General features: G+C 37.1%; 2 protein-coding genes across 9 annotated transcripts in view; one reads left to right on the top strand and one right to left on the bottom strand.

Annotated features, from left to right (window-relative positions):
* Positions 1-9,387, bottom strand: part of LOC111266881 (glycosaminoglycan xylosylkinase) — a 30,076-nt gene extending 20,689 nt beyond the window's left edge. Inside the window, exons 1-6 of one of the 5 annotated variants that reach the window (XM_022844723.2) lie at positions 9,154-9,387; positions 8,232-8,477; positions 7,935-8,123; positions 6,538-6,755; positions 5,263-5,456; positions 3,666-3,840 (exon numbers count right to left, since the gene is read on the bottom strand). In XM_022844723.2, the coding sequence (XP_022700458.1) occupies positions 3,666-3,840; positions 5,263-5,456; positions 6,538-6,755; positions 7,935-8,123; positions 8,232-8,477; positions 9,154-9,183 (1,052 nt within the window). In that variant the 5' untranslated portion in view covers positions 9,184-9,387. The remainder of the gene's footprint in view (positions 1-3,665; positions 3,841-5,262; positions 5,457-6,537; positions 6,756-7,934; positions 8,124-8,231; positions 8,478-9,153) is intronic. The other 4 variants (XM_022844721.2, XM_022844724.2, XM_022844722.2 and 1 more) reach the window with 4 other exon arrangements.
* A 122-nt stretch (positions 9,388-9,509) lies between these two features.
* On the top strand, positions 9,510-14,802 carry peng (Pumilio and CPL domain-containing protein penguin). 4 transcript variants are annotated; one of them, XM_022844731.2, is made up of 6 exons: positions 9,510-9,660; positions 9,863-9,932; positions 10,096-10,350; positions 10,532-11,101; positions 12,487-12,762; positions 14,040-14,802. In XM_022844731.2, exons 2-6 carry the CDS (start codon positions 9,888-9,890, stop codon positions 14,748-14,750), a joined length of 1,857 nt encoding a protein of 618 aa, XP_022700466.1. In that variant the 5' UTR covers positions 9,510-9,660; positions 9,863-9,887; the 3' UTR covers positions 14,751-14,802. The 4 variants fall into 4 exon arrangements, with proteins under 4 accessions (XP_022700466.1, XP_086827246.1, XP_086827244.1 ...); XM_086971120.1 differs by having other exon boundaries at positions 9,651-9,667; XM_086971118.1 differs by lacking the exon at positions 9,510-9,660 and adding an exon at positions 9,687-9,707.
* The last annotated feature ends 94 nt before the right edge of the window (positions 14,803-14,896 follow it).

Here is a 14,896-nt window from a genome sequence, read left to right as displayed (position 1 = left end):
TATATATACGCTTTCCGGGTACTATGGACAGGTAGCCAAGAAGCCCCTCAAACGGCGTCTTCCCCCAGGTTCTCGCTTATAGTTGTGTTGAGCGAAAACACGATTCTGGTGCAGCAGCTCCTGGAGCAGGCATGTAGCTCGTAGCTTCCGCGATTGTAATCCCCCCTCCAATTTCTAAGTTTAAACAGTAATCAGTCGGGCGAACAACTCGCCAGTTTTGAGATTTCATATCGCATTTCGTGGTTTTTATTATTATTATTTTTATATTTGGTTTCTAGAGTACTTTGCACTTTTTTTAAAAATGAAACTGTTCACTTGTATATCATCCGTCCATCTTTCAGCAGATGAGCAGGTCCACTTAGTAATACAGGTTTAATCTTAGACCTACAGCGGCGGAGGCCGCTATTCGTGTAAATTTTGTATTCGCTGGAGGATCTGCTACTGGTCACACCGTTAGTTTAAAATACTAGGAACGACTCTTTGAATCTGAAACTGGGTCTCATCGAAGACCTCCTGTGAAAGCGAACACGAAGTGTTGAAGGTTGAAATAAAAGCTGTCTTATCTAAAAAGTGCACGGGAGTTGGCACTTAGGGTCTGTATACTTAAATATCTCATATCTGTTCACCTCGGTCAGACAATGAGGTACAAAAGTAAACAAATTGCTGTCGCGTACTTCGAGCGACAATTAAAAAGCGAAAAAGTAAAAATGCCTGCTTCTCTTTGGCTTCACGTTGTGACCCATTCTCACATCGAATTGTCAGTCTTACGAAACATGGATCTAGGATAACCCCAGGTAGTCATGTTAACGGGTCGATGCGATCTAGTCAGCGGGGCAGTATGTCAAGTTAAATGTGCAGCGATAAAAGCTGTGCCTAGTGTAAGTGTTATCCATAACAGCCCAATGAGTCCTGGTTTGTTAAGTAGATAATGAACCAACTCTGGATTAGGCAGCTAGGATTAGTGAACAAAGCTAAGCTTTTATTATACAATGCCGCTTAGCCTTACATCACAAGGATCAGGATAGCCAAAATGCAATTTCTGATACCCATTACACTCATTGCTTTTATCTTGTTCCATACCCTTCCCTCACCTTATCCTTTTCTGGTGAGCGGCGAAGACCCAGTCATGTCTCGCGTATGGCCGCGGTGCGTCAAAAAGCGTTTTTGTTGAAAACAGCTATACAAATTATTTTTAAACTACACCGCACATATTTCGATCTATAGTGGACTCAGTTTGTAAAAATCTATGACTTTTTCCTTCATCTTTAGTGTTTTCAATGAAATTCTATAATATGCGCTTTGAGGAATCCTATATGAGCCGATAAGGAGCGCACTGTAGAAGGAATATTTTGTAACGAATAACATCAATAAACCAAAGAGATGTTTCAACTATTTAGCTAATCTAGCTACTCAAATATGAAGGAATTTATGGAGACCACATAAAACAGAAAAATGAACGTGTTATTCTATGGCATCGATTTAATCGCATATCAAAAGGTCAATAAGGTGTTTTAAGTACGGAAGTAACTCCGTTTTATTAATTACTATTGCTTTCCGTCAGTAATAGAGGGCGTGAATAAAAAGGGGCGAGAAACAAATTTTAAAATATGTATACAATTCCAAGTTCTAACGAAGTGGTTCTACATGATCTCGAACCGTGGCCTTATGATGCACGGGGTTACGAGTTATGCACAGTTATGTGCCTCTATAACGTCGTTGGAATTCATTCGAAACTACGCATTACAAATTGCAACTATCATAACTACATCGACTTCATTTGCTGATATTAAGTTAAACAAGCATGGAAAGCTAAAATCCAGAGCAGGATACTATCTAAAAACCTGTAACAAGCAAAATTATAAAAAGTGAGCTAAGGTAGCCCTTAGCCGAGGAGGGAAAATGACGAGTAATCAGTTGAGACAAGGCTAGCTATGCATGCAAATTAAAAAAAAGGCACTTTTAGTGCTAGCCAAACCGTTAAAATAAACACATGAAGAAAATCGTCATCGTAATCGATAAAGTCCAATACCGTAAACTACCGTATAAGGAAAGTCGCTAAGGCTGCGAAATTACTGGCGGAGTTTCAATGTAAACGCTCGTTGCAATGATAGACACTAATCAAGTAGCGTTCTCTAGTTAGAAGCAGTGGTTTCTATACAATAAGACGATCCTATGAAAACGATTAGAGGGCGTAAGAAATTGCTTCTTTTTCTTTTTCAGTAGTTTAGCATTACAACAACTGTAAAAAAGATGAGTAATTAGATTCCACACGAAAACCTACTAACTAGCTTATTCTTATTAAGTTATTTTTGTTACACTTGTAATTTCCTATAAATAAAGGTATTATTCAATTCAAGTTTAACGTTGAAGGCTAGATATAATTAAACGCTTTGGGTTTTCGTTATCGGTAGTGGCGTTAAGCCTTGCGTCAGGTGTATAAATAGTCTCGGGAGAAAAAGCGCATTCACTCTTCCTTGGCATATTTCAAGCCTAACCGACACACGTATATCAACGTTGTGCATTGTGTCACGAACACGATTTTCATCAAATTCAGGTCCCAAGGTTGGAGTTCCCAGCAAAAAAAGATACATTTTCGACACCTATTTCATTCTGCTTATCCGAGGTCAAGCACCTACTTGAACAACTAAAGAAATTTGTGCCGTATGCAGCAAGGTCTCTATATATGAGAGAAGGTGGTTCAAAGGAGGCATCTTGGACCTGGGGATGCACCCCGACCGCCTTTTGGTCGGCCGTCCAAGGTATATGAAAACCGCCTAAAACCGGGGTTGAAAAAATGACCGACAAATAATTGATGAATCAAATGTTAGAAGCCTTGGTACCCCGTATACACGAAGAACAAGTAAGCACGCATTGCCTCTTACGATGTTGGTCGACCCCAACCAGTACACATTCGCAAATCAAAAATAGATCGTAGATAATGATGGAAAATCATTTTATAATAAATCGATTTGTTGCTGTAATTTTATCGAAATTATGTGTGTCACATTACTGATGCACCAAGAGAAAAGTCCAGATATTCGAAAAACAACAAAATAGAGTGTAATCACTTGTATTAAGTGATTACACTTTATTTTACCACGGTCTGATAAGAGAGCTTTTGTCTTCAAAATACTCTGCAGCAGTCTGAAGGTCTGCGCAGCCTAGTCGATTGTGTGGTATGATTTTTCACCACTTATTACTTATGCACAATGACCAAATGCGAACACCACTTGATCCTTAACAACGTTTAATTTTACCGTACTACATTCTTACCATTTGCACAACGCTAGTACTTTTAACAGATATGTACCTACATTCTTATCCGCTAAACGAGATTTCAATTATCTTTTCGTAAGCTTATATAATCATGTTTTAGCATCTTTTAGTTTTGACACAGGAAAGGAACGCAGGAAGAACAGTCATCCTGGAGAATCACATACAGCATAAAGCTATTGAACGGTTACCTTAGTATATAGTATCAATTGCATAAAGAATGTTATGTTGCTAGTTTATTTTTAGCAATTTACATCAATATTTCGTTGTTAAGTTCGTAATTTTATGTAGCAATGCTACTCATAGTTAACAGTGATCATCATTTTTTAGAGAAAGTTGATACGTTGACTCGTGCTTCGTCAACTTCAATTATAATCCTTGTCCTTACATACCTGGCATATACGCCGTTTTTATATGTTCTTTGCCATGGACTTCTATGAGGTTGAAGGCGAAATTTTGGTGGTAGCAATAAAACAACGGCTCCCTCCAACTGGCCAGAATCATCTCCACAAACTCCATTCGCTCTTTTGCAATAATAACATTTGCCGTAGAAACAGCTTCGGTTTCCTGGAAACATGACACCGTCAACAGTGATTAGTTTTATCATCGACGGATAAGTCAATAAAGTCTGCACTATTTAAAAATTATACTCAAATAAATAGGATTAACCTAGCCAATCCTTGTACGTTTTAGTTCTACTTACGATAAATGCTAAGTATGTGAAAAAAGGAAGACATACATAAAGAGGTGAAATGAGTAAAAAAAATGATGACAAAAAATTGTGATAGAGAATATCGATTTGGATGGGCAATAAATAACTCATCACTCTAAACATAGAATCTAAGAAACAGACAGCGTCATTATGAGTACTGCGCGAATTTAGAAACATCTTGCGTCTGCTGCTGTATAAGATCATATAAATAAGCACGCACGCTGTTCCAGCGGCAAATGAGCGCAAGTAAATATCCAAAATAAATAGTTCAAACAGTTGACTGGTCTGTATTGATTATAAATTTACTGAGTAAGTGGTGATGATCTTAAGGGATTAAGAGGTGCTGGAAATACGCACGTAGGTTTACTATTCGCTGGATTTAATTGATATTATTCTTAATATTAATTTGATGTTTTTGGTTAAAATCGGTTATTTCCAACCAGTATGCAATGGTAAAGTAATATCTTCTCGAACTACACACGTCACTTTATGTTCCTCTGCTAATAGTTCTCTACTTCCTGTTCATAATGTTTTAAATTATGCAAATAGTGCAAAGACACCGAATTTATTTAAGTTTTTGTTTTTCTTGATTAGAATAGAATTAAAATCATAAAATGTCTAATCTTCTATTTTTAGCGCTGAAATCTACGTCGCATTTTTTTTTGATTTCCGCAAACGTTAGGCAAAGTTGTATAAAACAGAGACAGGCTTTTTATATAGATAAAAAAAAGGAATTTTAGAGTACAAAATCATCCAAAAACAATATTAATGAAAGACTTTGAAGAATTTGGATGTTTTGTGCTGATATTAAACCTGATCTATTTATAATAAATGGTGAATTTCCATTCTGCGGTGCCTGCTTCTGCTGAGGCAGCTTTTCTAACAGCTGACTACCAACGTACCGGAAAGTGCAATCTGCATATAAATTATTTTCACCTTTGGCGGGACTCTTTCAGATCTTTCAGATCACTGAGCGAGTGTCTTTCAGATTTCGAGACAACAACGTCACCGCGCATCGCTACAGCACTACATATTCGTGATAGCTATGTTAATACTACTAACATTACTAAAAGTAAATGTTTCAAGTCTGACATATGGAACCGCCATTAGGCATTCTATAAGAAGAAAAACTATTTCTGCTAGCAATAGTTGCAGTAACAATATGTGTTTAAATATTTGATTACAAAATACCTGTTTATTGATAGAATAACATTATTTTGAGCGTGACCGGAAATAAATATGAAGTGCATAAAAGTATACAACGTAAACATGCGTACCTTCTTTATAAAAAGTAGTATTGAGTGCAGGTGTGCTTTTCCCTCGGATCTCATCAAGGCTGATTCGTCTCCCAGCGACGATTGGTGTTCGATGCATCCCAAGTAATCCTGCGAGGTGAAAAGCTACGATTTCTCCATTATGTCGGTCCGATCCCGCAAATGGTCCGTCGCGGATTATGTGAGTCCGCGGATAACTGTAGATAATAAGGCTCATTCTTAATGTTTTAATATGTACGTGTTTCTGATTATTCGCTGACATGATGTTAAAAATTATTCTCTAGGGGTACGAAAGCATTAACATATATGGCTTTTTGATATCCATCCATGGTAAAAATTACCTTTACCGAGTAAATGTATGGTTTGGCGAACGCTTTAAGCATCACGACCCGCTTAGTTGACTTAAAGGATTTGGTGCCCTTTTGAAAACCGTCTAAATCAGAGTTATTTCTTATGATATGAACCTCACGCATCTATTACTAAAGAAAGTTCATGACAAATTGGAACGATATCTTTATGTCAGCCCTTTCTAAGATTTTCAGTGCCGCGAATTGTATTAGTAACCAAGTGAACAAAGCAATGATTCTCTTATAATCGTTCTAATAAGGAATCTGTTTGAAAAAGCGTTTCTCGTAACATATCTATTTGTTTGTAAACAGTATAGAATTGTCTTCAACCTTTTTTAACAATTAAATAACCTTTCTTTTTTATTTGAATGAATTTAAGTTTTATATACTGCTAAATTGTAAAAATAATTTCACAAAAATCTTGAAAACGCCTTTTTGTGAGTAGCTCTTTTGTACTTGATTTTGAAATAAGTAAGAAGCTTTAAATCTAAGTGTTTCGGAATTTCCTACATCACACAGTTTATTTAAACAGTTCACGGTGAAAGATAACATTGTTTTTGCCTGATCCCAACCGCGTTTTCATCGATTCACATACGGAGTGAAAGAGTTTCAATAACCGATTAGTTTCTTGGAGTCGATTTTAAGGCCGCCAACAGGTCGATATTAGGAACGAGATATAAAAGAACAAGAAACGGGAAAACAATACTCTGAAGGTAGAAGGTCTAAAGTGTCAACTAATCTATGTTTAGTGAAAAATGAAGCACTTCAGGGTTAAGGACCAGTACTGTAAAAGGATGCCCACAGTTATTGAGCGTTTTTGGTATCACAAGTACTTAAAAAGTGGCATATGTTGAACAGAAATATACTAACAATTATCATTAATTTTTAGAAAAAGCGAGTGAGAGTAAATGTAAATGTGTTGTATACTAACAACATTGGTTTGAAGAGTGCTTGTTGCCCACCCCGTAGGGTGAGAAGAAGCTTTAACTGGGTACCCTTGGTAGCGATATCAGCCGTCAGAATGTCCGCTGTGCTTAGCTCACGTAACACTTCACCAAGGTTACCTGGTACTCGATGGGGAACTATTCCGTGTTGAGGCTGTACCCAAGATTCTGCAAGTTTCCATTTGTTTGCATCCATATGGTCCGCCTAATGATTATCATGCGCAATAGGTCGTTGCAATTAATCAAGTGTAAGTCCTGTTTTGCAAACATTTATTTCAGACAGGTTATAGAAATGTTTTTTTCGGGAACTTTAAAGATTTGATTTCCCTAACGAAGTAATTGCTAATAGCGTTTGTTGATGTTATCCTTGTCTTTGTTTTTTCCAGAGCATCCTTTCGGATCTATCAAACTATTCTTTTTTTCATTTAATGACTTGAGTACGAATGTCCTGGTCTCAATTTTTGTGGATATGATAGATTCGGCTTATCATATCGCGCGAGATACCGCCGTACTCCAGAGGGCGTTCTTATTGTACGATTTATATAACCAAATATACTCACGATAAAATGTCCATTGTTACAATACTACGTGTGATAGCTTTGTGTGTATGTCTAGTAATAGGAAGTATAGCTAAGCATATCGAAACGTAGAGACATTTATCTATTCCACCTTTTTGTAAATCACTATCTTTACAATAATTACAATGAGTGGGTAGGTAGCTCATCGTAATTGTAAATCTGTATGCAATGCAGTCAAGGTTGCTATTAGTGTAAGTACAGGCTTAGCAACGCTTCTGATTTATGGCCATTGTAAAAATTAGCCGAAACAAAGTACGCAGTATCTTCGAAATTTGTTGTTCAAAGAAGTACCACTACCACTTGGCACATGAAGTCGATATATTGTTTCTACTATACTGTTGTTTTTGAGTCGGATTTCCACCCAAATATCACTAAAATCTTCAATCTTTTTGTCTGATATAGTCAGCAAAAACCTCAATGGAACAAATGCTTAAAAAAATATACCGAAGTCGTACATGGTAGTGCAGTAAAAACTACAATGCTGACGTTTGCTAAATTCAGCTTAAAATGTACTTTAGGTACACTAACAGCCAAGTTTAAAAAAAACTTGAGAATACTCATATTTTTTTAAGTAAATCTGTTTTCTCAACTTTAAAGTGTCTTTAGATCGTTTTGTGCGGAACTATAATATTTACTTAATCTTCTGTTACTTCATGCATGCATAGTTATGTCGGTTTGCCAGACTTGAATCAGCTTTTCTGGCCAGAGATATAGAGAACGTAGGCCTTATATTTTCAATAAAGGTAGCTATATTTCTACAAAATACCAGAATGGCATATCTGGAGTCTTGAATTCAGTAATCTTACCTGTTTACCACGAGCTTTAATAAGTTTACTTTCATAGTCACGTAAAACGTGGTCCGCCTCGTAAGGATCATGTAGATTTTCAAAAACGATCGATGACAGCAATGACGATTTAACTATATATTCTACCCGAAGGTGCAACAAATGAGGAGCTGATAGATTACCAGGAAGTACTGGCTGCCTTCGAGCCACCTGTTAGAGAAACAGGTGATAAACAAGTATTATTGTCTTTATTACTTAATTGATACCAATGATATTTTTACCAACATAAAAGGCAGTGTTCAGTTGTAGAAAACTTACCGCGGGAGGAGATTGTTGACTTTCAATATCTTTTACAACGCCATTTTTTTGTCCTGCAATGTCTGCAGGCTTCAAGCCTTTAGTGTAGGCCAATGGTTTCAATTCTGGCCGCATTACGTAAGTCATGTGTCTTGCTCGAAGCCGTTCGACATCTCCTTCGAAGTTGTAGAACGCCAAACACAAATATGCTGTCAGAAAAAGGCAAACGCCACCTACCACGCGTGCAGTACGATAAAGGGCCCACATCTTAAAGTTATAACATTCATGTTACTTATTGAGCAAACAATTTGGTTGTTGTACTGACGTTCATACCTATCGTTACATGAGATGCAAGGAAACCCCGAGCCAACCTCTGTTCCCCTGCACGTTTAATCGGCCATTGTGTAAATACTGTTGTAACACATAAATCATCACGCAACAATGTGTTTGGCACTGTAACTCGTTGCCTACTAATTAAAAGTATACTTTACCAAAAAAAAAATATATATATATAATATATATTTAACCACACACCGATGTTATGATATATTGCACGAATTTACATAAATAAAAGAGAAGACTGATTTGCCTATTTTTGCGAAATGTCTACTGATTATTAACTTTTTACTGTACAACAAGTTGAATTTTAATTAGAGTAAATATGTGTTAAAGGAAAACTAACGCGGCGGTACAGCTAACGTTTTAAGTTTTAAGCTGACGTTTAAAAGTTTTTAAAAAAGCAAAAAAATTCGCGCAGCTGGCCTTCCTGTGGACCTTCCTTGCTTCGTCAGTAGTGCTTTCGAAGAAAAAATTAAGTATATATATATATATATTCTATGCGAATTACCTAGATCTAATTACCCGCTTTCCATAAAGAAGAGAATAAAACTATGTACAGCCAGAATTTTTTTAATATAAATATACTATATGCACTTTCACCTACCCTAATGATTGTTCTCATTAGCTGACACATTCACGGCCACAACTTATTTTTAGGAGTCCATTTATACAATTACATACATATACATTTCAAATACCTCAGGAATATTTTGCATCTCATCTTTCTAGCAGCCTCATTTAAACAAGACTCGTTAATCGAATCTGCCACATTTTCCTCATATTTTCAATGACATTGCCAAGGCAAACCTAGCAGCTGATCTAGACGTTCCATAATTTAAATATCGCGCCACCAGTAGCAGACAGTTTATGGTCCCGTCCCGTTTCGCAGCATGTCAGAAAACTAGGCAAGCCTGCCTAAAATCTGCGTAATGAGGTCATCACGGTGCAATAGTTGTATCTAATATATAAAAGTGTGTAACTGGCACAGTACGTAAGCTATGATATATGGACTTGAAATTCTATTCAAACAAAGGCTTGCGTACGGTGTTCTGTTTGTAAACAAATTGTCCACTACCAACTGCACGTGTGCAAGTCGGGTTCGCGTTCTGAGGTACGAGGTGCAGCCATCATACAGTATTTTTTAAACATCTATTCTACGTAAATTACTGTGTTAATACATCGGTTAATAATAATAACAAGCTTTACAAGATTTGGTTTTGACAATTATACGTTCTCGACTTCTACTTATTCTCTTGGTTGTCTTTTTAAACATTCTCATAAAATTCTTGTGATTTACGGTGTACTCTTTTTAGTCTGAATAAGCCCTGAACAAGGTGAATGGACGACGAAGGAAAAATTAAGACAAAGAAATCTTTGCAAAACGTAAGCAGTTATCTCTAAAAGTCAGATTTGTACCATAATTTTGTTATTTCCTCTTCAAACGGCATTAAATATTTAAAATATCTGATTTCGTTGGCATGGTAACAAATTGTACGGCCATTTAATTAGTGATGTTCTCTGGTGTTTTTTGTGATATAAACATTAGCAATCGGCGCATAGTGGGAAAACAGGGAAAGTCCTAATGCCTCGAAAAGCGAAGAGCCGCGCCACAGATGAGAATGATGCCCCTCCAGTTAAAGTGGCCAGGATGGATGGTGTCAAGCAAGCAATAATGTTCAAAAAACAAAAACCGTTTAACACGGGGTATATGGGTAAAAAATACAAACGTGTAACCGCAAGCAAGGAAAAGGATGTCAATAAGCGCAAATTGTTTGAGGTGAAGCGAAAAGAGCGAAAAAAGGTAAACGAGTCATTTTTATTTGGCAAATTCTAATAGATTATGCAACCTTTATCTAAGTTAATGAGAGATTTTCTAAAAATCAATGAGGTTGTTTTGACCATTTGTACAGACGGTGTCTGCATATTGTTATTATTGTTAATATTTTGTATTGGTACGATATAAACAAAATCGTTATTTTCAGATACGTCGTCAACAAGACAATAAATTCTATCAACTGCAGTTGGATGCGAAGAAGCTTTGGGAGAAGCTCCGTCGGTCCGACGTACGTTCGGAGGAGAAATATAAAATTGCCGATGAGTTACATCAGTTGCTTAAAGGCAGAATCACCAACATCATCGAGGCGCATGACACCTCGCGTGTCGTAGAATGCCTATATTCAAACGGCAGTCACGAGATTAAGAACTCCATTTTTGAGGAACTACAACAAAAGATTATTCATTATGCCAAATGCAAATATGCTAAAAATGTTATTTTGGCATTTTTGCGCCATGGTCGCCAGTGTCATAAAGAAGCTATCTACAAAGCGGTTCAGACACGTGTTGTAGAGTTATTTCTTCATAAAGAGGCCGCAAACATCATATCCGCTTTGTATAATGACTTTTGTAATACAAAGAGGCGGGCGGAAATGGCACAAGAATTTTACTCAAGACAGCTAACGTATTTCAAAAGTGAAGACGCAACCACGTTTAAAGCGGCCTACGAAAAGTGTACCGAGAAAACTGCCAGTGAGAAAATGCTTGCAGAATTTAAGGTTCGTACGCAAAGGGATTACATATATGCATTTGTTGGTGTATTTTGCATTTATCTATTTTTAAGCTTAAAGAGTATTGTACCTGACAAGTGTTGATTGTTACAAATACCAGTCAAAGTATTAGAATGCTCTACACGTTGCCAGTATAGGCATGTTCTAGTAATTATGTCGATAAGAGAAGCGTTTTTCAGAAGACTAGACAGTTGCAAAAAACTACGCTCACCTTTGGTGTGAAGTTTCAAGTGCAGACGTGTAGTAGCGTTTGGCTAACAGGAGCCTCGTCAATTTTCCTAAAAGGTGTAATGGACTCAGACGGGAGTTAACTGAGCAAACTCAAGCAGTTTTGAAGGCAGTGCGAAATCGTTGAGAACTTAATTAGTTAGATGGGGGCTAGTTTCAACCATGAAAATAAACCATGCTCAGAATGACAAAATACTGCCCTCGTTGCAGAGTCGTTGCAAAAATATGTCAAATAATCCGTGACGCAGGAAGACCGTATTGTGGCCAAGATCGTAGCAGTATTCAAGATCCTAGTAAATGCTTGATAACTAGTTTAACTAGCTCAAAACTTGGGAAGGAAAATTCTCGAGATGCCACAACCTTTACCGTGTCTTAACCATAATTCGGGCTTGATGAAGAAAGGCTCCCGATTTTTAAGTAAACATTTTTTTTATTATCAATGGAAGTTAAATTTAAAAGCTTTCGTTAATATGATCACATGCGCCTGAAGGATACTTTTTTTTGTCAGATAGAGCGAAATACTAAGCGATCGTCATTCAGACTTTGTGCGCAGTCTCAGACTATACTGTCTAAAAGGACTGACATAATCAAGACAGCGTTATGTTCTAGTACGACATCAAACTCATTAACACTTCCACTGTCAGAATCAAACTAAGAAAAATAAAGCCCGATGTACTGGAATAATTATCTATCTAACTTCGTTTTACACACCATTGCTCTGTCAGAAAAGAGACCTATATTCAGCAAATGATCTCACACACCGTTAGTATGCGGATATTCTATGAATATACGTTTTGCCTGAAAACAGCTTAAGTCTGTGTCCAGAGATGAACTTGGTGCAGCAGTGTCAGCTATATTATGTTTCAGCATTAGCAAACATCATGGACACTAACCAAATGCTAACGGTCTTTTAGGATATAAATAAACTTACTTTTGTTATTTTTGAAGCCTGTTGTCGCAAGTTTTAAACCTTTTATGTATAACTATGACGTGTTGCGCATAATTATAAATATTTCTGAAAATAGATAAAATGTAGGAAAGTGATTAAATTTAATACCATTTCAAGTTGCATTTTTTGTTTTAGAAGCAATTATTTAGTAAGTTAATTATATTGTTCAAACGCTACCGTTTTCTGTTTGTTGCAGGACATGCTTCTTAAGTTGACGGATAAAGGCGTCGTTAAGTATGGTCTATACCACCTGCTATTGTACCAGTTATTTGAGGTTCTTGTTGATAACACCGAACGGCTAGATATGATCCGTCAAATACAGCACATACTTGTGGAAATACTTCATACAAAAGAAGGTATGCAGGTGGCGCTTCAGAGCTTATGGCATTCAACTGCCAAGGAAAGAAAAGCGATTGCAAAAAGTTTCAAGCCTTACGTCATGAAAATCGCTACCGATGACCAGGGGCACAAGGTACGTGGGACAGGGGCACAAGGCTGAATCAATCGTACCAATATAATAAATTGTTCATCTTCACGGTGGTTGGCGGGTAGTCGTTGTTTGCAGTTTATAGAAGTGGCCTTTTTACTTGGAATATATAGTGGCCAACAGTATTTATCTCGCCGATCACAAATCTAACAAAAATGGCTGTTTTGCTCATTAGAATGAACTCAAGGCTTATGCCAGCCTTTGTTTCCAGTTGAAAGCTTTCGGCATTTATTGCTACAGTCATGCAAAATGGAAATTAAAGTGGACGTGTCTGGACGATAGGCGTAATTTCACTTCTTTTCGAAACTGATTTGGTTTGAAAATTATTTAGATTACTTTAAGGTGCTGAAAGCGTTATTAACGTACTCGTATCAGCAAGGGTATTTTTTACTTATGGTATTTATAAGATAGTTTACATAACTTTATGGATATATATAATAAATATTTTTAACTTTACTCATCTTAGATTACGCTTTTAAGTTAACATCAGAATTTTGAAGAAAACCTAGCGTTTTTTTTTATTTTACCAAATTTTACTCCGCCCGATTAAGTGGTATAATTGGCACGGAAGCGGAAAGAGGTTAAACACTTTATAAAATTAGTTAGTCTGTAGAATTGTTGTAGCCGTAGAGAACTTAGTTTTTGGTACGTTCGAATGAGTTTATTTGATGACTGGTACAGTGTAACCGAGTGGAATGGTTTAGTCGGTAGAGTGCACTGTACAGTGCGGCATGAGTTCAACTCGCGTTGAAATATAAAAGGATTTTTCATATAGAAATTCCTTTTTTTTTTTTACCGTACTTCATAGGATAGCGACCTTATGTGTGCAAAGAGGATCGGCTCTAACTAACTAAACAACAACCGGTCGTATTCATAATAACAAAACTATAACAAACGAACGTCTCGCATGTCTCATCACTTATAAGAATTTTATAGTATGATTCCATATCTTACTGATGCAGTAGACCCAATTGGCAACATCCTGCAATAAAAGCATTTTACACTGGGGCTGACACTCCACAATTTTAGGGGATTTCGCGGCTTATTCGTGGGCCCTATTATGTACTGGTTCGTCTCTTAGATGACCCCCCATAGCAAAACTTCACGGTGAAGATCCTGGGTAATTCAGTATACTGGGAGTGGAAACTGAGAGTCAGTGGCATTCTAGAAAACTTTAGCACAGATATAATACTGCTGATGAAACTGTGTCAGTGAAAAGCTTTCGTTTTACTAGTGATTTTATCAATATTTTGTTTTCTTAGGTGTTGATGGGGCTCTTTGATGCCGTTGACGATACTGTTATGCTCAATCAATCAATTATCGTCGAGTTAATGAAGAATTGCGCGGACCTTCTCAAAGATAAATTTGGCTCTAAAGTGCTTGTGTACCTCATGGCTGGTCGAGACCCACACACTATCAGCCCGGACACAATCGAACTTTTAAAACAGGGAGATAAGAACGAAAGCTCGAAGAAGGAACCCGAGATTCGGCGCAGAGAATTACGTCGACTTGCACAGCAGCCTCTCATCGAAACCATTTGTGATCACCTTGAGGAGCTTATCGATGCGGGAGAAACTTCTGTAGCAGTCAGGGACATCATTCTCGCGATGGAGCAGGAACTTCGGCTCAAAGCTATGTCTCGCGTAGTTAATTTACTTAAGAAGCCTTATGAGAAGGATACCAATCATATCATTGAGAGTAAACATGGTAATTTTTTCATCAAAAAGCTTCTTTTAAACGACAAAAACAAAGATAAAGCGGAGCTTTCTCTTCTTGTTAAAGAGGAGCTTGGAGCAGATGTAATCCGCTCTTGGTGGAAGTGCAACCGCGGAGCCTTTCTGTGCATTAGCTTGATAGAGGTGAAAGATCCTGAAGTGCAGGAGTGGGCAAAGAATGTCCTTGCGAAGGACAAGTGTGAAATTGCTCAACAGAAGGATAGCAAGGGAGCAGAAATCCTCTTGCAAAAGTTGTAAACTGATGTATAAGTCCTTTAACCGTATATAATAAAGTTTTTCATTTTACAAAGACACTGGTCGTTCACTAGCGACGTAGCTCACTAAATGACTAAAAATAAAAAAAAACGATGGATTGCATGCTGCATTAATATAGACTTTAGCGG

Source organism: Varroa jacobsoni, unplaced genomic scaffold (assembly GCF_002532875.2).
Source record: "Varroa jacobsoni isolate VJ856 unplaced genomic scaffold, vjacob_1.0 scaffold_1124, whole genome shotgun sequence".
In the NCBI taxonomy this organism is placed as follows: Eukaryota; Metazoa; Arthropoda; class Arachnida; order Mesostigmata; family Varroidae; genus Varroa; species Varroa jacobsoni.
Note: the sequence above shows the minus strand (reverse complement) of the source record. Positions and strands in the feature narration are given on the sequence as shown.